The sequence below is a fragment of the Haemaphysalis longicornis genome, unplaced genomic scaffold, assembly GCF_048455015.1.
Source record: "Haemaphysalis longicornis isolate Haplotype H1 unplaced genomic scaffold, Haemaphysalis longicornis Haplotype H1 scaffold_9, whole genome shotgun sequence".
Classification (NCBI taxonomy): domain Eukaryota; kingdom Metazoa; phylum Arthropoda; class Arachnida; order Ixodida; family Ixodidae; genus Haemaphysalis; species Haemaphysalis longicornis.
The window spans coordinates 136,429,406-136,451,704 of NW_027526460.1; the positions used below are offsets into that span (position 1 = coordinate 136,429,406).

Consider the following 22,299-nt stretch of genomic DNA (forward strand, 5'->3'; position numbering starts at 1 on the left):
TACGTTAATGATTTTTTTCTCTAGATGAAAATTTTTCACAAGTGCGAGAATATGCCGCGTGTTGACCCTGGAAGTTCGGGGAGGTGAAGTTGGTTTGAGTGCAGTTGTCGGATAGATGATCATGCTGGGCGCATTGGGCACATGTTGTTCTGCCGAGAAAGGAGTTGGTACAATACCCGAACCACTCGCACTTAAAGGTGTTGTGCCACCAAATTTGTTGCTTGCGCATTCTTTGTTGCAAACGTTTTATATTACTTTATAAAGCAAGATACATGCTCTCACATGCACATATTCTGAGTCAAAAATTTATTATCGCCCGATTCATGTGAACAGGATTCAGTTTCGGTTTCAGGGCGCCGATTCAAGCAGTGACGTCACAGTGTTGCGAGGACGCTCTGCCACGTGTGTCTACCATGCGGCGCTGCGACTTTACTGCGGCGTCTGCTCCCGCACACACGTGCTTCACCGCGGAAGTAAACAGGCCGACTCGTCATGTCAAGCCGCGACAGCTCCGACACGGGCTCTTTGTCTGCCATAGAAATGTAATTGGATATGCAAACCATGCCCCTGACAAAACCGGTAAAAAAAATAAATAAAAGCTCTCCCCGCCGCGAATTGAACTCGCAACTTTGATGGAGCGGGCGCGAAGCGCGAGACCACTGCGCCACCGCACAGTTCTGTGGCACAAATGGCGTCCCACTGTGTAATAGCCGGTGTACTAGATGGAGGCCCATCCTTCGAGTCGTACGTCGGTGTTTACTAGCTAGTTTACAGAATTCCCGGCTGGTAAACTGAAAATTCTTAAACAGCGCTTGCGCAGCAAGGTTCCGCGAAGCCCCCGCAATAGCTTATCGCCATCAACTCTGTTCCTTCGCGAAAGCGCTCGCAAAAATAAGTGTGCCCGGCTGCTGCGATTTTGCACTGTAGGGATAGTGCTTGCCGTACTTTGGTTTTACGCTTTACGTTAAAAACCGTGGTCGGTATTGATCTCTTATTACCCAAATTACCCTACGTAACTCTTCTTCTGCACGAAACTGACCCTATATTTTCTACAGGCGAGCCGATCGCACACGCATATACAGTTTGCAGCTTCGGGGTAGCGGCGTCGCCGAAGAGCACGGCCGAAGCGTCGTAAGCCAAAATACGGATCGCATTAGCGCTAGTGTTAAGTTGTATGGGCTTTATGAGCCTTACTAAGTTTATTACACTCCAGAAACTAGCAAAATATAGCCGCATTCATTGCTGCACGAATGTTGTCGGGCGCAGTTTTCGCTTCTCGGGCGACCGGTTTTGTTGGCGTCTTCGGTCAGCGAGTCAGTCACACTACGGCGACTTTCCATCGGCCGACGTGTTTGTGTCGCCGTCGACGTAGTTGGCCGATGGTTTGGCGACCCGTCGGCGTCGCCGTCGTGTCGGCCTAGTGTGTCTGATACGACCAAGCCACCAAACAAACTGTGGTAACTGGAGTCAGGTTCACGTTGACGTCGCCCAAGTCGCTAACGTGGTATGACGTCACAAAATTTGTTATGCTGGAAATTCACTGACGTCATGGTTAGTGGCGCTAGCGATGGGTCCCGATCTCCAGAAGAGCATTTAGGTAATTTTTAGAAGCGAATTAAAATATATATTAAGCGCTTGCTGTACCCAGCACTTCGTGTTGAGGGCCCTTGCATACAGAGAAAGCCTACAGCAGGCTTTTTACAGACTTAAAATTTGGTGGCACAACACCTTTAAACGCCACAGGTTGTGGATGGACGGCCGTACAGAACCACGAATGAAACCTGCATTGACATGCTCGGGCAATGTGCAGCGGTCAAAATTCAGTATCAGGTGTTTGGTGGCTATTTGTTGTCTCTTCTCATGACGATAGCCTTACTGCTGTCACGCCTTGGTCTTTTCGGCCTTCAAGAAGATCGGTCTCTGCCTCGGTTAGGAAACCTGGCTCTGATATCGCATCATAGGAGCTGTTGAGGCTGCGGTGGGGTGTGACTCTGATATCCAGGTCTGTCATGCGGGTTTGGCTTAGGGGAGTTGTGGCTTGCTGCTGCGTGTTGACCTCAACTATAACCTCCCCAGTCTTGGTTTTTCAGCATCGTATGTCTTGCCAAGGATGGATTCAAGAAACTCAGATACAAGGAATACGGATTGCGAGGAAAGAGGCTTGAATTTGTCAACAGATTCAACTATCAAAAAGCGAGAGTAGTTGTCGGGTTTAGGGGGGATGATGGCAGTAAGAGGTGGGAAAGATACTTCGGTGCGGACCTTTTTGAGGGTCCGATCATGCTGGGAGGGGGGTTTTCGATTTACCATAAGGCAGTGGAAGCAGCAGGGGACGGGGTACTTTCTTCGTCAGCCTTACAAGTTAGCTGAAGAGGTCCCGGAGCTCCCTGCCTGGTAGACAGACAGGGAGCTGATCCACCGGAGCTTGACCTGGGCTCCGACGGCCACCTTTCGTGGTTTCTAATCCTCCACCTATAAACATGTTGTCACGGTAGGTGACAGCTTATGTTTGGGGGCACGGGGTCCGCGGTGTCACCAATACCGTCACCAAGATTACTCAAGGTGCCATGGTGGGGGGGGGGGGCGGAGAGGGGGGAAGGGAGGGAAGGGGCAGCGGGAACGCGCAGCTAAAGTTTTCATGCCCTTACTGAGGACATGACCGTTGTCTTGGCGTGAGGTTTAAATGGGTCCATAAACAGCCCAATGCGACCGGTCCGTTTTCATCGGTGGTAGATTGAATTGGGTTGGCGTGTTGCACAAACAGTGAGGTGCCTACGACGCAGGAGGGAAAGAGACAGCTCTACGTTCGTCCGCTAGGATAAAGCTCGGCTTGTTCCAAATTTCATTGAGATAATTGGCTAGGAAGTAGGCTGAGTGGTGAATTACAAATGAACGTGTTTTATTTCGTGCGCTCCGTGGAGGGTATGCAACTTCGCAGGTCATCCGTTTTCACAGGATGGATGGGCACTATTTTTTTTTACTTTGAAGATGCTGATAATCCTTCCGCATGAAGCGGGTACAACGTGAAAAGCGCAGTTTCGGCATGATTCAAATGTCTTAATACGTATCTTGGTGACACCATCCCATGAGGCGGCGTATTCCAATATAAGGCGCACATTACTGTTGTACAAGGTTTCACTTCTGCTGTCGTCACTTCAAATCCAAGAAATTATTCTCACGGCCAGCTACGGTCTCAGTATGTTTATTCCAGGCCAGAGTAAATCAGAATATAATGCCCGTGTATTTAACATAGCGCAAACTGTACAGTCTCAATATTTGGCACCTTCTGCTTGAAACGAATGCCACTGCATTTTCAAACGTAAAGTTTTATGTCGCATTTATCCCAACAAGTAACAATACGATTGAGGTCCGACTGTAATCTAGCAGCATATATTGAATTTTTAAAATTTGTATGCACTGCACACTCAACAACATTTTGTAACGATGATAATATAGCCATAATTTATGCGGACCGTTGGGACAGATATTATGAAAAAAAATACAAATAACAGGAGAACCAGACAAAAGCAGCTTGTTCTTCTCCAGTGAACGATCTCTTAACGGCACGCCAAAAGCACTGACATGGGCGTGCAGAGGAACAGTGGAACGAGAATAAACTATGAAGAAGGAGTCGCGAGTCTAACTACGGAAAGCTGGGTAACCTTGAACAGCACATGACAGACGGTCTAAAGCAGATGAAGAAGAAAAATCTGGGGCTATCTCCACTAACCTGAAACCTGGGGAGGAGAGAAGCATGCAGTCTATAGATTTTTTTCTTGGCACCATGACGTTTTTGCAAGCGGAGATGAAACCGGTGGGGGCAAGATATACAGCATAGCTGCACAAGTCTCGTGTCTTTGAAGCACGAACCGTTCCAGTGTGAAACGTAAACTAGTGTCGCCGTGCTTTTTTAGTGCGCGCTATGCTCTAGCGCGAGGTGTAAACGAGTGTCCGGGTGTTTTACTACCGAGACTACACAAGACGACGATTACGGCGACAACGATGACCAGAGACGCCGACAGCCGCAGCCTCTAAGGCGCTGCGACCCTAAAACGTTTAATGGTATCGGTAACGATGACCTGTGGGAATACTTTATTATGATCCGTGCGAACTCTTCGTAAATATTTTATCAACATCGTCATCATCACCACCACCACCATCATCATCCTCCCCATCATCCTCTTCAGCCTTCTCAGCTCCACCGCAGGACGATGGCTTCTTTCATTGGCCTCCAACCGTTTCAGTCCTGCGCTGATGGAGTTAAATTTGCCCCCGAGTTTCCTTACTTCATCCATCCAACAGATTGATGGCCTTCCCCTTCTTCTAGACCTATCTCTTGGTATCCACTGTGTTACCCTAATTGACCACCGACTGTCGGTTCGCCTCACTACACGGCCAACTCAAGTCCGTTTTTTTTTCTTTAGTTGAACTATATCTTCTACTCTAGCTTGTTCTCTGATACAGGTGGCTCGTTTCTTACCCCTCATTGTTACTCCTAACAATATTCGTTCGATGGCCCTATGAGACCACCTAAGTTTGCTCTCTAGTGTTGAAGTAAGGCGCCAAGTTTCAGTTCCATACGTCATTAACGGTAGTATGCATTTGTACATTTTTCTGTTGAGCGAAAGAGGTAGCGTACTTTTCATTATAGGCGGTATTCGTTGAAAAGTTTAGCGGTCAATTTCTTTGCTTGGCAACGCTATAAACGGCGACAGACATGGCTGATGCACCGCAGACACGGCCTGGCTCGGGCCACTGCGGCCGCACGCCGAAGTAAAAGAAAATCACCGGCGTGCGTCATCTGCTCCGTTCCAATCCGATTCTAAACCGTAGCGTCAACAGAGATGTTATTAATCACACTCACATTCAACTCGAGGCAATACTTTGCGTTCGGTGTTTGTAACGTGAAACAGACATGTGTTTCAGTCGCGCTTAGCATGGACAAGTACCGCCATCCCGCGGAGCACGACGGAACGAGTCACACCGTACTCGCACGGTTGCATGGAGAAGAGGGGTGCCCGATCAGCGGGCCGTGCGCACAACGTCGCCTAGCAACTGACGCTTGGCCACAAATATGGCGGCGCACACTTGGTTGCCTGCATGCATTCCACGCCATTGAATACCGGCTATATGGGAGTGCTTCCGCAGTGTTCCCCAAATCATACCTATTCTGCGTCGGATTCCTCTTGCTAGGGTCACCACTAACCATCTGTCCGAGGTAGTAATATTCTGTTACATCTTCAAGCGTTTTGTTTCCTAAGCTGAAGAAGTTGTTCTTGGTGCGCTTATTCCTCTTTAGTGTTGATTTAGTCATTTTAATTTTAGCCTCACGACCATGCTTTCTGATTGCAGTTCCTGAAGCATTGTTCGCAGGTGTTCTGCAGCCTCACTCAGCAGTAATATGGCGTCCGCAAAAACCTGAAAGGGCTCAAGTATTCGCCGTTTATCCTTAATCATATGTTTTCGCAGTCAAGCTTTCTAAATGTCCCCAGCAGACATGTTGTGAACGGTTTTGGCGAGATAGTATTTCCCTGTCTTACTCCCAGAAATTTATCGCTTCGCTTGTGGAGGGCTATTGTGCCCTTATATTCTTTATATGCTTTCTGTACCTATTTATGACTACCTATGTAACTATTTGGGACCATCATAATTATCGACGCAAGACGTTTTTCGATCCTCTGCCCTCCCGTCCCGCATTCGGTTCGTTCTCGTGAACGGCGCTTGCACTTTTCGTGCTGTATGCGTGAGGTGGCGCCGCCGCTCCAAATCCAGTATGAACGTACAAATTGGCCACCGTTTCCCCACAGGCGGAAATAGTTTTTATTATATTAATAAGTTTGTAAGTTGCGTATATGTTCCTGGTATTAAATTATGGACCACGAAAAACTACCTTCGTATAAAGCTCGGGCGCGAACGCAGCAGCAATTTGCCCACGAAAAAGTTTAAAGACGCTCATCTGTGGATGTAGCAGCCGTTATTTGCAGCACGCACTCGTTTAGGCGAGCAGTTCGATAGTTCACAACATGCGCCAGTGATAAGTGGTACGACGCTGCAAAATTTCGAGAATAATGGCAACCAACGTGAAAACAAATAATCTGCGTATAGCAGCAAAAACATTTACACACTTCTAATGGGCAGCTTTTTAAAGCTGGCCAAGGTATTGCGTTTGGGCAGGGTGTAGAATAAGCACTTAGTTTTCGAAGAAGCGTCGGTACTTGATTATATGCTTTGGTAAACAACAAAAGGGCTGATAAAAACCTAAGAGAGATATCACAACGAAAAAAACGATGTTTCGTAAAAACCGTATCCGCCACGTGCCGATACAGAGGGAAATGTACAAGATAAGTGCAGCATTTCTTTTTCCAGAAGTGAAGTTGGCGCCTCACTAATACAAGCACCTCCTTTCTTCTATGCGTTCAAAATCAAGAAGAAAGGAGGTGCTTACATTAGTGAGCCGTCAGTTTCACTTCTAGAAATAGAGCTGCTGTACTTATCTTGAACATTTCACTCTGTATCGGCAGGTGGCGGACATACTTTTTCCGAGACATCGTTCTTTTTCGATGTGATATCTCTCTTAGGTCTTTATCGGCCCTTTTGTTGTTTTCCTTTTTCTATACATGTTGTCTGGTGCAATAAAGCGGTCAGTTGTTCGTCTTCGCCTGTTGTTTTGTCATACCTTTCTTCGTCCCGTCGTCTGCGTTGTGTTTCTAAGTGTAAGCGTTTGGAACAGCCTGCGTTTAAGATGTGTTCAAAAACGCCTTTAAATGGGATAAACATTTCCCTGAACAGTTTCACTTAAACATTAAAAATATGTAAGTTCGCGATCTTAAAAAATTACAGCGGAAAGATATGTAAAATCAGTGATAATTCACAGCTTTTCATGAAAGACTTTTTTGCCGGCATGGTCTTTTAGACTTGAAGGGGTACTGGAATTCGACGTGAGAAGGTCGAAAACAGTTGTTGGTATTTTCTCCCAACATGCGGTAGCACAGTTCCAGAAGCGCAGCGTTTACCGCAAAACACTGTTGGCAGCTAGCTCACCCTCCACAATTAGAGCAAAACCGGGACCCTTTGCTTTGAGCATCTTCAGAGCGGCCACCACCATGTCAGTGAGCGAAGGGACCTCGGGTGTGCGGAAAATTTCGGCCGGCAGGTGGCCTGGCGAGAACAGGCCTGCGCAGAAAGAACAACGGGATGATGCAGGGTCACATTCTAAATCCTACTTGAGAACCCTGTCTACTGAATCAACGTTAGTAGTACTCGAAATGGAGGAATGGAACAGTGGCGGTTGTTGCTGAGGTGTAAAGCTGTGTCGAGTGTAAAACGATGCGATTTATGTAAAATATTTTGCCGCCGAGGGGATTGTTACGCGGTTACTGTACGTACTGAAGTGTTTACTTTTCTAGTAGCACACTCTAATCGCGTAATGATGTAATAAATGAAAAAATAAAAGCAGTTCCACTCAACATGAATACTGTAGGAAGTTCCGAGGAGTGATTCGCACCAATGTGCTGTAGCGCTGTTATGCACTCACTGCTACCAACCAATTCAAATCAAATTTCCCGCCTTAGCAGTATCGAGCGCCTCCTGCCTGAAACTGCGCCAGCAGAAGTTCTGTTCTTTTTGGGCTCGCTTTTTCTGCCGCATGTGCCGGCGTTGCACTGCGACGTTTTTTCGCTAAATATCGTAAAAATTAGCAGTGGCTTAGCTCGGCTATGCCAGGATATACGTAGCGTGAGCTAATGTTCAGCAATACGATCCAATCTAATCCAGTCCAGTCCAGTCCAATCCAATCCAATCCAATCCAATCCAATCCAATCCAATCCAATCCACTCCAGTCTAGTCACTGCTCCCCGCGCATGCGCAGAACGGCTATCCAGGAGCCATGCGAAACGGCTATCAAGCGGCTCCGGCGCAGCGTCAGACTTGGCTGCTGTGCAACGGAGGCGCACAGCTGGGCACGCGCAGGCGCCAGTGCGCCTGCCGCGGTACGACGTCGCTCCTATGGAATTCGCAGGCCGGCGAATGTGCAGACCCAATTCTCTGCACGCCCGTACTCCAATTGGATTGGATTTCCAATCCTATCCAATTCAATCTAATTTAATCCAATCCAGTCCAATCCAAACTCAATCTAATCTAATACACTGGAAATCCAAATCCAATTCACTCTAATCCAATGCTCCTCGCGCTTGCGCAGCACGGTTCTTCAGGGTCCACGCGAAACTGCTCAACCTTCGGCCAGTGTAGCTTCCGCTACAAAATCAACCAAACGAGCGTTTCGGCCGTTAATTACGTAAATTTTGCCTCGAATGTACCTGCAGTTTTCTTTGCGCTAAACAACGGGGAGATGTATGACAAGCGCAGCGGTTCACGAGTTTTGAACGCTTGTGACTATATATGACAACGTAAACGGTTTATGCAGCGACGACAGCCGCTACGACGGAACGCCGTACGTGACTCTACTTGGGTCCAGCGCGTGAGCTATGACGGCAAGTCGAGCTCCTAAAGTGCTCCGCACTTAAAAAAAACGCGGAAGGCATCTGTCAGAGGGATCAAGGGGCGCGAAGAGATTGTTAGGTGGCGGCTCAACAGATGAGGCGAACCATGGAAGAAGCGAGTGATGTTTTTCCAACTATTTACAAGCCGTCCATCAGCGACCCCAAGATAACCTTCGCGTCGTGCACATCATCTTCGTCGTTAAAGTCGCCGTACGTAGCATTTTCTTCCTTGTCTTTTCCTCGCGACATCGGCCCGCATCAAGGGCGACCGACAGGGTCGACCCACAGTGGCCTGGCGGGTACAGTGAGGAGGAAATACGAGATGTATATAATGAAGTAGTTGTTGCCGCCACAGGTGACGATGGTTATTTCGGTGTGTAGTGCCCCTGAAGAGCATGCCCACCGATGCAACGAAGCAACACCGAAGAAACCCAAGGCCCTTGGAGATGCGCTGAAGAAGTGGGCTGAGGAACATCATCGTCTTTCGGGCAGGTCACTGCTGTTCGAAGCCACTGGTTGGGGAAGTTGGTTTCCTCAGTTCAGGACCCACTGGGAGCATTTAGCCGTCTCATTAGGAAAATCTGGCAAAGCAGACCTTCGACACTCGAGCTGGCCGGTTCTCCCTTCCACGGCTCAAACGAGCGGTTATAAATCGTGAAAAGTGCGGAGTTGTGCTGGCACACCCACACCATGTGATAGTAAGCAGGGCGCGTTGCAGAATCTACACTGCGAGTCGCATTGGATAGGCCAAATGAAGTGCAGCTTCGTAGGATGGGGAAACGTGTTAGTTTGGAGAAGACGCCTGTAGCGCTCCTCTTTTTAGCGGCTTTGTAGGTAGCTCCTACACGCTGGTTGAGAATACATGATTATTACTTCCACAGGCGTCTACTAGCCGCGGTGGCTCAGTGGCTAAGGCGTTGCGCTGCTGAGCACAAGGTCGCGGGTTCGATTCCCGGCCGCGGTGGCCGCTTTTCTGATGGAGGCGAAAAGCAAAAACGCCCGTGTGTACGAGATTTCGGCGCACGATAAAGATCCCCAGGTGGTCAAAATTAATCCGGAGCCCTCCACTACGGCGCGCCTTATCGCCTGCGTTGCGTCGGCGCGTTAAACCCTACAATCAATCAATCAATCCACAGGCGTCTGCATTATTGACAGTGCAATGGCTGGCTCTTCGGCCTTTAGCGTCGTCGTGACGGTCGTCATAGTGAGGGTTGTGACGTGGATGTCTTTTTTCGTTACGGTTGCCACCATTCCGTCACGTCTTGCCTAATCTGCGGCGTCCATGTAGTACACCTTATTGTTCGGGTCGTATTTTTTCTCCAGGGCTCTAAGTAGGCCTTCTCAATGACCCTTGTGGAACTGCGGGTGCATGATTCGTGCCCAATGGTGCCACTGTGCTGTTTCGGCATAGTTTGTCAGAGATATCTGCCGTGGATTGAGGAGGGCGATCAGGGATGTTCATGCCCATTCCCAGTAGAAAGACCCTACCGACATCCACCCTTGATAGCCGGCAGCGCTCACTGAGCAGGTGGCCCAAAATTAGCACGTCCACAGTGTGGTGTAGTCCAAGCTTGAGGAGACAGTCGTTGGAGGTGTAGGGCGGCAGCCGTCTGGGGAATGGGCACGTAGATGGCTAACGAGTACCGGGGCGGGCATTGCCTCAGAGGGATGCGGAATGAATCTGAGGGGGCGAGATGTGGATAGTCGCCGCACTCCTCCACCAAAGATGTTAAGTGGAACATTATTCTCTTCACAAAGCTGTTTTACAAGGTTGCAGAGGCACCGTAACTGCAGCGCAGACTTGGAGGGGCTCATGCAAGCCTTGCCGAGTCGAAGGGTCTCCGACCTCCTTTACTTCAACCTTCTCGAAACATCTCGGTCTTAATTAGCTCCTTCGGTGTCCATGGTACCAGCACAGATCCAGCACAGATCGGCCCACGCGCCTGTTCTGCTAATAACACAGTCCTGCAGCCCGAGCAATTTATGTTCACTGCGTCAGTTTGCAGATCATCCGGTTGCCTCGTTTTGGTCTAAAATGGCCTGTGCAGTGTGTCTGGTTGTAGCTTATTTCAGTGATTCACACGAGTATTTGCAGCTTGACCAACAGTTTTTGGGAAAAATGCAAAGCTCTCAAAGTATGCAATAACTAATTGCATCTCGCAGCGTGAACTGGCGAAAAACGTTCACGTGGTCACCAAAGAATAGGCCATCGTATTTTGTGCGTGAAGATATAAACACGATATTCATATTGCGTTCCTGTCTTTCAATGAAAAAAATTTCGCCGCTTTTATCCGTCTGCCTTATTACAATTGCCTTAATTGTGAGGGGAATATACTAAGTGTATGATTGATTTAGGTGCAAAGTCTGCCATAGTTTAGTTATTTTATTATATTTTTTATCGACCGAGCGAGTTACAATGCGTTTACTGTCCGAGTATCGTTTATGGTAAATCGGGTATGTGAAATGTTATTCTTGAGTTTGTAGGAACCCACGCTGGCAATCTACGCTTAGACACGTGCGTGTGTTTACGTGCGAGCATTGAAGCAGCGTGACGGGCATATCTTGTGGATCGCGGGCCAGGAAGGAGTCTCGCGATTACCCTGCGGAGAAGTATGCGCGGTCGCTCGGATAATTCTTTATAACCAGCGTGCGCGCCAGCCCGGGGGCTCTTTTTTTTTTCTTGCTTGCTTGCAGGGAGAGCTGCTGACGACTGCGCCGGACACCACCCCCGCGGAGCAAGACCCGCGGACAGGACCCTGCCACGTTTGGGTCTTCTGCAAGGACCCCCGGGTCTTAGGAGGCCACCCGTGGCACCGGCCTACTGCCATCCGGGCTGAGCCGTGGGAGCCCCTGTGGAAGGCGGACGCCTTCACGCACGGTTCCTCTCGAGAGTGCCGGTGACCGCAGCTGAGGGCAGCCAGCGTCGGCCGTGAACGCGCCGCCGCCTATATTCGGGAAGGACCACCCGGTTTTGGAAGATCGCCACTGGCGCCCGACTACACCCGTCAAGCACCAATTGTTGTGAGCGGCGAATAAACCGCTGTGTGTTTGAACCACTGCTTCAGCGTATGCTCCTTGCCAGTAGCAGCAAGGCCGACCTGCTACAAGTTTTTTTCCCGTGTTTGGGCTGCCCTGTCAAGACATTGAGGGATCAAAAAGACCATACATACTGTGAGGCATGATTTCGTACATAAATGGCCCACAGAACGCAGTGTATGGGACACATAACTTGACTCGCAACATTACATAAGGTTGTTAACAACACTGCTCAGTGAGCACGACTACAATAGTAAGTCATGTCTGTAAAAACTGGAACTATTCGTCGACACTGTAGACTTGACAGAAAGTAATCCCAACACTGGGAATCCGTAAGGCAGGTAAGTGGGGCCTCAATCCCCCTCCCTTGTGGTTGAAAAAAAGGGGCTCAGCTCCCCTAATTTTGGCACCATTAGGAAAAATAATGAGTTAAAGAAAAATGTGATTGATCCCTCTTTCATAGGAATCGGTAAAACACGGAAGTGAAATGTGCATTCACGGGATCCAGTGAACTTGCACATTGCTATTTATATTTCATCGGTATGACACCGTCAGACGCATCAACATTAGACACTGATTGCACCCGCCGGAGCACTGTGCAAACGCGAATGAAACAACACGCGCTCGCAAACGATGCGAAGGAAACCGGACGGGTTGCCAGAAAATCGTTTGTTGAACTCACGGTCCACTGCAGCGAAGGAGGATGATTTGCGAGGCAAGTGTTGTGGGTGTGCTTGGCCAGCGACGACCTGCTGGCGCGTCGCTTTGGCAAATGTGCGACCACCGCGTTCATGCTCCATGGAGTGTACGATAGACGATTGATTGCGTTGCGACGAGCTCAGCTGGCGCGAACTGTCGGCGCTCGTTAGCATCATGATGCGCTACTTCGCTTCACGTCTCTTAGACGGCAACACCATCTAAATAAAAGGTATATGGCGGGTTCATACAGCTGTCTGCGCTTCACCTCATAGCGCAGTCGGTAAAGCGCCTGGCATCCCCCGTTGCAGTGACGGAGATCCCGGGTCGAATCCTGGTGCAGCCGTGTTGATGGGACTTTTTTTGCCGATGCCGTTTCCGTGACGGATATGACGTTGTCAGATCTTTGTGGATCCCGGCATAGAACACTTTTGTGTTAAAAAGCGAATAAACGACACTGGAGACGCTGAAAGCGAGGCTCGAGTCATGGTGCCAAAACGTACGGCTCATCTGCCGAGGCTAAGCGTCCCAGTTCACCTTAAAGTTTTCCTTTTTTCTTGTAATTTGCCACTGCTAGATTACCATCCCTAGACATTTGGTGTTTCTGCAAAAACGAGGAAATGATTTGCTTCCCGATTGTGTCACACATGAAATCAATTGAAAATGCAGTTGAAGAGCCACGCGGAGGTTATCATTGTTGTTCCATAACGAAACAAATAGCCTCAATCATTACACTATTTGAGGACTTTGCAGTGGATACAGAAAGAGCGGTTACTTAACAAACGTGCTTGATTGAAGGTTCAGTTGGAAAGAAGTGTGCAAACGATGTGGAAAGAAACTGTTCCTTGAATGCGGCGAAACAAAATGCACTTTGTAGAACCAAAAAATTGTCATCCTAATCACCATCACCACCACCATCATGGATTGTTTTGACTACCCTACCTTCAAAATACTTCCCAAGCTTCTGCGAAGCAAATATTTTTTTACCGAGAATGACTTATTCAGAAGCTTTAAACCGTTATTTGGCTGCCCAGTTTTAAAGAAGGAATGTGGAATGCTTTTAAAATTCGGCCGTTTGCTTAGATATAAAAAATGAGGAATACCTCGTCGTTTTATGCAACACTGTTCAAGTGTTGGTAACGCTGTCTGGCGTGTGCACAAGAGGTGTTACGCTAAAAAGGTTTGGAGTAGTGTGCAGAAATTCATTGTGATAATTAATGGCGAAGAAATAATAACAATAAGGATGCCGTAGAAAGCTGGCGTAGAAAATATTTGAGCAGATAACAGGGATTGTAAAACTCCAATGCTTCCAAGCAATAACTGCTCGTGGTGTCAACATCCTTACGCCTAGCGAAAAACTACAATTGCGTACATGGAATGACATGCTCCTACAGATGGTAGAAGTGCCCGTATTAGCATGTGTTCATGAAATCAGTGTTCACTGTGGCTCATTCTTAAAGATATCACACAACTTAAACCATTAAAACGTGGGGCATGCACGCTATCCTCCTAAATGTCATTGTATACAATGACTGCAAAGGTTGCGCACTCGTGTGCTTATGTAAAGAAAGCAGGCGCATTTTTTTCATCAAGATCGTGAAAAGGAGCACCATGGAGTACGCGAAAATTTCTAGCACCGCGAAAAGCCAAGATCGCCTCACCCAGCAAATTGTCCACCTTGTTGGCGTCCACAGCGAGCAGCTCTTCACTGGATGCAACGAATTGGCGTCGGCGGCCGGCCTTCTCCCATAGCGTGATGAGGTCGGGTTTGCCGGACAGTTCATCGCCCTGCGCGTCTTTCGTCCAGAAGTACGAAAGACCGCCACCGAGGATGACCTGAAGGATGCGGCACAGGCGAGAAAAATTTGAATATTCAGACGGCAGCAGCAATTGTCTGCACCTGACATTTGCAGTAATTTGATCAAAAGATTAGTTAGGAGTGGTTTCCATACGTTCAGCAGCAACTGCTGAGAAATATTTGTGCTTACTTAGTCTAAAAGTACACCTGGGTGAAGTGCCAAGCACGGAAGGCAACGTACAAACAACCGTAGTTATATTTTGAGTATAAGAACTAGAGGAAAAGGACGGCACTAATCAGGAACAAACAAAAAAAAACCAGTCCTCTTTCGTAGCGAGAGCTACCTACAATGGCCGTATTTTTGCCGCTTCGTTGTGGCCAGTGGCCGTGGTGCGAGATGAGCCGTTGCCTAGCAACCACTGCAGCTGGCAGCGCTACCCGCCGCACCATATGCATGACCTCAGGGGAGGAGCCGGTGAAATTGCGTTGCAACGACAGAGGAGATGCCGGCGTTGCATCGTATATATAAGAGAGGTGGCTGATTGGGATTCGTCGCCAGATATGAAAGTGAGTCCAAGAGACTGAGAGAAGTCAGGTTTCGTCGTCGGAAGAAAACCAAGAGGACGCAGAGAGCCGGGGAGGCGGAGGAAGAACGAGCCGCACGCCTCGGGAAGCATCGTTACCGCACAGAGACCCAAAAGAAACAATAACATTAACCGTACCTCTCGCTACGCACACCCAGCCATAACTGAGTTAAGCCACAGCCAATTTTTTGTGCGGGCTAAAGGCAAGAAACCCTGTCGGCCGCTAAAATGCACCAATCTTCTATGACAACCGCAAGAAGTAAGATACGTTGGTACGTATTGAATGCAGAAATTAGTGTAAGTGTGGGCTCGCTTTAATTGCCTTGAGAAACGCGCTTTAGAGGAACAGTGTACTGATCTGCAAGCATGGCCTTACCGGACCAAATTGAAAATACATTTGCAGCTCAGCGCCGGCGACATATTTTTTATGGGGAAACGAAATTCGAAAGTGCCCCTTCACAACACTATCTTCCCCGCCAAATACATTTTTAGTAACAAATCCGTAGGGCTGAATGTAGCGGATGGCTGATATGTCAACTTTTGGGTAAAAAATCCTAGAACTTCATAAAAAGTTACAAAAGCCTAACCAGCTGCACCCGCGGCCATCGGGCCTAGCAACCAGCAAGACCGATGGTTATGGCATCCCGAGGGATGGTCATGCTACCGAACATCAAGGATCAACGGTGATCACCCAAGCCTCCCGCAAACTGATTCTCGCTCCGGCGAAATTACAACTGCCAGGGGAGACCGCCGAAACTAGTAACGAAGAAATGGAACAGGACGCAGGAATCGTCATGCCTACCGAAGAGCAACGATAAATGGAGATCACCCACTCCTCGTGCACAGGGAATCTCGCTACGCTGAAACTAGCAACGAAGAAATGGAACAGGACGCACCAGCAACGGCCAAGCGTAAATGCCCGAGAGAAGACCCAAAAATAGGGAGATTGCAAGCCGTTTGGTCAGCACGTGATCCAACAAGAGGGTAAGGGCCCGTGGGAGCGCGCTACCACGAGAGCACGACGAAAGGCGCAGCTCAAGGAAAGCGGCGCGCCACAACCGACCAAAATCAAGCGGGAGAGAGAGACCATAGGAACGCGTGTGATCCTGCTGCCACCCTGTGAAGGGTGCGACATGACAAGACTAGACGCGGCTGAACTACAGGACATGATCTGCACTTCCGCGAGCGACCAAAATCTAGTCGCCTACCTCGCGTCTGGGTGAGCCCCAGGCCCAACACCCTAATAGCTTGACCATGTAACTCGAAGCAAGCAGCGCGGCTCCTTCGCATGCAGCTGTTACCGCTACGCTCGCTTGCACCGCTGCCGATCGATGCGCACCAGATTCCTGTCACCGGCATGCGCGCGGAGTCATTCACAGCTGCCGCGGGAGTGAGGCCTCTGAAACGCCTGCGAAAGCTCTGGTGTCGGAAGGCGTGGAAATACTAATGGCCAGACCTATGGGCAAAAATGGCACTGTGCTGATCAACTTCAGAGCCCCCAAACCGCCGATAGAAGTTTTGTGCTGGAGCTTTGTGAAGCACGTCGTCGATACGAACAACGTTCCGAAGGCAACGTTCCCTTCGGAGCAGACAGTCTGTGAAAAGTTTGGTAGAGCACATGGGCAGACACCTGAGAACTGCCCGAATAGTGACTAAAAAGTCTGCGCTAGCTGCGGCAAGAAGGGGCCCCTGGCTACGGAGCACTCCTGTCCCACAAGAGCGGGATACCGCAAGAAGAAAAAGACAGGCGGCAGCCAAGCAGAGCAAATAATCCCGGTGCTCGTCCAAGCGACGCACAAACAGCACCGTTCGTAGCGAACCGTCCAGATCAGCATCTACAGATAGGCCTAAACTTACGCAGAGCGGCGCACGCGTAGTGGAATCGGCCCGAGAGCACGCAGACAGAAGGTAACAGAGAAAATAAGAAAAAGACACAAGGCGAAAGGATCAGAAGGATGACAATAGAAAGACATAAGCCCACCACTGGAAGACGGCACGAGCAACCTTACCATGCTAGTAGAAATCTATCAAAGCACCTTACCCTAATAGCGTAAATGGGTTGCTAAAACGGCGATTAGCGATTCCTCCCAGGCAGAGTAACAGAGAGAACCCAAAATTGTACTCAACACAGAATAAAAAAATGGACGCCATCTCACCCTGCGAAAGTGGATGTCCAGTGAATCTGTTGTGAACCACAAGAAATGCGCATGGGGGAGGGTATCAAATCTTTCCAGTCGTCTGGGCGGGCTTGTCGCTTGATCTCGATTTCTCTGGCGGCAAATCCTGGATCCCCCCTAGCCTGACGCATGGGCTCGGCGTCTGGGGAAAGAACTGATCTATTTGCTGACACTAGTCTTGCCTGGAGTTCAAACATCATCTTCAAACCTAATCTTTACCCTGACACATGGGGAGGAGGGTCCCATTGTTCAACGGCGCCTTATCATCCGTAATGTGGTTTCGATGCTTGTTTTGTGATTTTTGAAACGAATGCGGAGCTATATGCTGTATGCCTGACGCCTGCGCTCGGCGTCTTAGGCGAGAACTGCCGGGTCTTGTCTTGGTTGTTGGTATGCGAACCGGCATTTTCCGTCGAACTAGAGGCTAACAGCTTCACTGTAAAATGATAATGATAATGAGGCGACAATCGCACCCCAGGACATGTTTCTGTATGTCTGCCTACGTCAGACCCAGAGCATGGCCGCCCACGGAGGCACGCCCTGGATGAAATTGCATGGGAGCAGCACTAAAATGCCACTGCAAGGAAAGTGGAAGGCGCTCTGTGCCTTTAAATCCACCGCCAGATGACACAACCACAACAGTTACGACCTGAAGATAAAGCTCCCAAACATACCTCTTGTGACAAAGACATGGTCGCGAAAGAATATCATAGTTCCCATAAAAACATAACCCCGACAGATCTCCATTAGCAATGGAGGATCGCACAGCTCGCAAAATAACGTAATGGTTTCGCAATGCCACGCTAAGTGTCTCCTGTAATTTTGTTTTTTCTCTCATTGCGGACGCCAACTGCAGCGTTTTGCATTGCCTGTGCCCACTACAAATTGTGCTATGAAAGCAAAATCAAGTGCCGATCAGGCTTCCGATTTTCCCCTACAACTCATGTAACTGCTAGAGGCTTGAAATAGGTGCTCCGCAGTTAGAAGTGCACGCAAGAAGGAACAACATTGCAAACCCCAAAAGTTGTTCCCCCATCGGGTCATTTCGAGCGGACTGGCTTTCTAACGGCATAAAGATCGCTAACACCGCCACCCGAACTATACGTGTAGCAGCCCTTAGTATACAAGAGTAACTAACGCGCTAAGCGTTCTAGGGGCAGGCGTTTTTGGGAATGGAAGCCTCCAAGACAATAGTTAGCGTGGTTGACGTCCACGACGATAGCTGCGAGCAACACACCGAGGGTCTTAACGCGATGCTGTTAGTTCTCGGATCAGAGTCCATTCATATTCTCTTCCGTACACGGCACCTCCGAGAGCGTTTCATGCAACTCACGGTCAAGTTTTTCCCGGGTTCGTCCTCGACGAGCTGCCGCGCGATGCTCTTGCAAACAGATCTATTAGTCTTGATGGTCTTATTTTCCCAGTCTCGATTGGCTGAATGTGCGTACGCCGCCGCTGGCGTGGCGTGCGTGATGCGGGTGGTGGTCACCAGGCCGGTAGCCAGGCCTGGAATTGCCGGGTGAAATCGAAATCATCAGCGTAAGCACGGCGAGCGTTGTCAATACACGGTCACCTGGTTGCTCTGCAGTTACGCAAGACTGTTTGTCGAAGAATCCACCTGACTTCCTGTCTCTTAAACCTCGTCCCTAGTGGCATTCCTTGGCAAGGAGTAAAAGCCTTCGAGATATCGATTGATCCGTGCCCCTGCACGATTACCTGATGTTGCCAAACCCTTCGCTGCTAAACACGCGTAGTGAGCTCAATGGACAGTTGAAGTTTTCGTACAGAGTATAACGGCGCCCTCAACTAAACAACATCCACTTTTGGAGTCTAATTTGGTTAAACAGACGTAGCCTTTTTGATCGCAGTAACCTCATAGGAATCGCGTTCGGGTTTGCATTAAGCTCCTTGTTCACTTCCGCGACGAACTTTTGCGTTGATATTTGTCGTGTCGCCGCCCAGCGACGCGCATGACTAAACACACCACACTATTGTGCACTACATGAAAACAACCGCCTTTAATCTAGGAGCATCGACTATATTCCCGCGAGCACAGGAGCCATCAAAGGAATATTTCTGCGCTCGGAATGCCATCTGGTTTAAAAGCACAACACTGTATCTACCGCATCCGTTAACAATGGAACACAGATTATGTGCATACAATAGAAATAGGGCCCCTGACAGAAAAGTGCATAGTGAAGTCACTTTGAGTAGTAGTGTCACTTCACATAGTCCCTGAACAACTTTGCTGATTTCACTGCTTTGTCGATCGACTGAGTGTTCTGGCTGGTGGACTTCTCGTTCGTCGATCCCATGAGCACCGAGGCCCGAGGTTATGGTCCATTTAGTGGAGTGCCAGGTCGGGCGGGGAATGCGTTGCGCACGAGGAGAGAGTCCTGATTCTAGTGGTTCTGATCCTAGTCAGTCCTGACCCTCGTGCAGATTGGAACATTGGTTTGCTTTGGGACAGTGTTGTGCGTCTCCAAGGGTGGTATCGGAACTCTGGTACTGCCTGCCGACCTGTCATTTTCCATGTCTCTCCACAGGGATTTTTGTCTGGTTACTGTTTTGTTGTGTACAGCTTCATGGGGGGCAACAGTCAGCTGAGAAGCATTGAACGGTCCTTCGTTCCCAATGTGGAGGAAGAACGTCCCATCCGTGCCAGCATTTTTGTGCTGCACGAAAACTAGCAGCGCCTTTTTATTCAGGCACTGGAAGTTTCTACAGCACGTAGGTTCCGGCTTTGAGTTGGGGCTCAGTGGTGGCTCTTCGCTTGTCTACATACACCTTATCTGTAGGAATTCGTACACAAGACGCTCAAGTTCAAGCAATTTTTGGGCAGGATGGGTGTCGATGTCATCGGTTGGCGTACCAGTAACATGTAACCATGTTCTCATGTCGCGCCTGTAAAGCAACGCTGCTGGGGAGAGGCCAGGGTGGCTGTGGGGAGTGGACCAGTAAATACCCAGGTACTCTGTGACAGTGGTCGTGGCCGGTCGCTTCTCCAAGAAAGCTAGTTGTATACTTCCCCTAAGATCCTTCGGAATCTTTCCATTTAACCATTGGCTTGGGGGCGGTACAGTGGCAAGGGAAAGGCTTAGCCCTTTTGGCATGGGTGTCTTCATTTGACGACACCCAAGGAAATCTCTACTGCTACCCCGAGAACAAAACCAAAACTGCTAGTTTTCTGGAAAATAGTCCTTCAGAGATTCCTCTTGCGACAGACATCAGCAGTTTTGTATTTTAGCGAAGCTGGATGTTGTAAAAACGTTAGAGTTGAGACAAGGGCGGCTAAAACTACAATCCTGGTTTCTCAAAACGTCCATAAATCAGCAAATACATCCACTGAAGGGTTCGTAAGTCTGTAGACTCAGCGTATCGTAGCCCTTCAACAAGTGCAAAAAATTGTGTTCTGATTCAAGTGAAATTTTAAATGTCTTCTGTTCTAATCAATTACCAAGACCGTAAATAATTCAATTCTGGTACTATCGCTACAATTGTTCGTTTATAAGCTTATGGTGTACCGAACATTACAAAATACCCTGAAAACCAATTCTGACTCGCCATAGAAATTCCAAGGCTGAAAATTTTAACGCCCCTGTTTAACAGGAACCATTGGAATTCACTCGACGAAAACTGCCCGGCATGACCTGGAATAGTTCAATGCGGTACCCTATCGTGCACAGGTCGTACGCAGGAAGTATATCACCGCGCCGGAAGGGATGTCACCGAATATGCCATATCAGGAGTACTATCCCACCATAAAGAAACCAACAGTAGTCCGCTGTACGTTAAAAATGGCCCATAATGTCTATCGACACCTTGTGCCACGCCCTGTCCGGTAGGACATCCTGGTATGGTGTTTGCAAGTTCTTGACACTCTTGTCTGGGGTTTGACAGAACATGCAGTTCTAGATGGCGGTGTCGACTTGCTTGTCAGGGCACGGCTAGCAGCACATTTCCCTAATGCGCAGCTTAGCCTTCATGATTCGCAGGTGGGACTCGTGGGGCTATCTGGAAGAAGATATCCGTTATCCCGGAAGCACGTTCTATGGGCAAAACCAACTCCGTCTACTCAGAATTCGTCTCATATCTCATAGTACAGTGACAATTCTGCAGCAAGACATTTCCGCGTTGGCCACGATGACTGGACATGTTGCATGGACTACAGTAATATGCCATCCCCACGGTGTCACCTTGAAGATGATTTCCATGTGCACACGGTGTAACTAGGGACACGACATATCCTGTTAGCGACCCTGTGTCTGGAACCCGGAGTCTAGACAGGGCATCCGCTACTTGGCAGCCGGCTCCACTGCGGCACTGTATTTCGGAGTTGTAGCGCATCAGCCGTGTGGTACACCTTGCGATACGAAGCGGCTGTTGTCCTGTGTCCACGACAACACCAATGCAACCAACCAGACTCTGGTGGTCCATGGTTGTGGCCCACCCCTAAGCAAACACGCGACGTCTCACAGACCCACATACAAGGTACGGTTTACCATTTCTAGCACAATATTTTCGTTGTGCGTCTGTTATTGCTGGCGAGAGAAATGCCACAGTACGTACATGGGATCCCATCACATGCTGCAGTACGACACCGATACCGTATGGAGAGGCATCAGTTGCGACAATGACGGGCAGCTTTGGCCCAAAAATTCGGAGGAGCTTGTGGGACGCTAGATGCCCATTCTACTTTCACACAACTTTTTTTATCCCAGCCTAAGTGTACGTCTTTTCGAAGTAGACGGCGCATTGGCTCTACTTCCTCTTTCAGTCGCGGCACGCAAAAAAAAAATTCCCCCGCATTTCTGCGAGGGGCAGAATGTGAAAGTGGGAATGCACGGTTGTCGGCCCGCTTGCGGCGCTTGCGCTCGGCCCCCGCAGCCCACCGGCTCGCCGCCTTCTCTTCCATATCTTCCATCGGGTTTGTAGTATCACGTGTACACCACGCAGTTATCAAGCCGCTATAACGCCGCTGAGTCGCCAACGCACGCCGCTGACGACGTAGTTTGAATGCGTTAAAGATATAAGGCGCGTTACTCACACTGATATCAGCGTGGTGTCCGTGGCTTAGTCGGTAGCGCGTCGCGCTGCGGTCGCAAAGTCCTCGGATCGAAACCTGGCGCCGGATGCTGTTTCTTTTTTAAATATAGAGGAGCACTGCGGACGCCGACGCCGCCGCCGCCGCCGGCGGTGGATGGTTTGGGGTCGCTTATAAAGTGCATTCGCTACAACTTAGCTCGGTTAGGCCCGGTTATTCAAGTGAAAGCAGCTGCAGCACAGTTTCCCAACCGAACGATAAGGCTGGCCAAACGTTCCCTACTTCAAGAACTCATGCCGTCGCTTCGTTAGTTTCCGGAGCCGTCGTGTAAGGCAAGGCGTCCCCTGTCACCCTACAGCCAGTCGCTCTCGTTTTGCTGCCGAAGTTTGGCTTCTTCACTCGCTTTTTACACAATCATACTCCAGTTTCCGCTTTAACCCACTAGCAAGCCGTGCGACATCTGCAT

At 49.2% G+C, this 22,299-nt stretch overlaps 1 protein-coding gene across 1 annotated transcript in view; it reads right to left on the bottom strand.

The window, feature by feature from the left end:
• LOC144153455 (alkaline phosphatase, tissue-nonspecific isozyme-like) overlaps positions 1–22,299 on the bottom strand; it is a 58,427-nt gene that overhangs the window by 15,037 nt on the left and 21,091 nt on the right. Inside the window, exons 4-6 of the mRNA XM_077685099.1 lie at positions 18,123–18,295; positions 13,892–14,066; positions 7,042–7,173 (exon numbers count right to left, since the gene is read on the bottom strand). Coding sequence (XP_077541225.1) covers positions 7,042–7,173; positions 13,892–14,066; positions 18,123–18,295 — 480 coding nt within the window. The remainder of the gene's footprint in view (positions 1–7,041; positions 7,174–13,891; positions 14,067–18,122; positions 18,296–22,299) is intronic.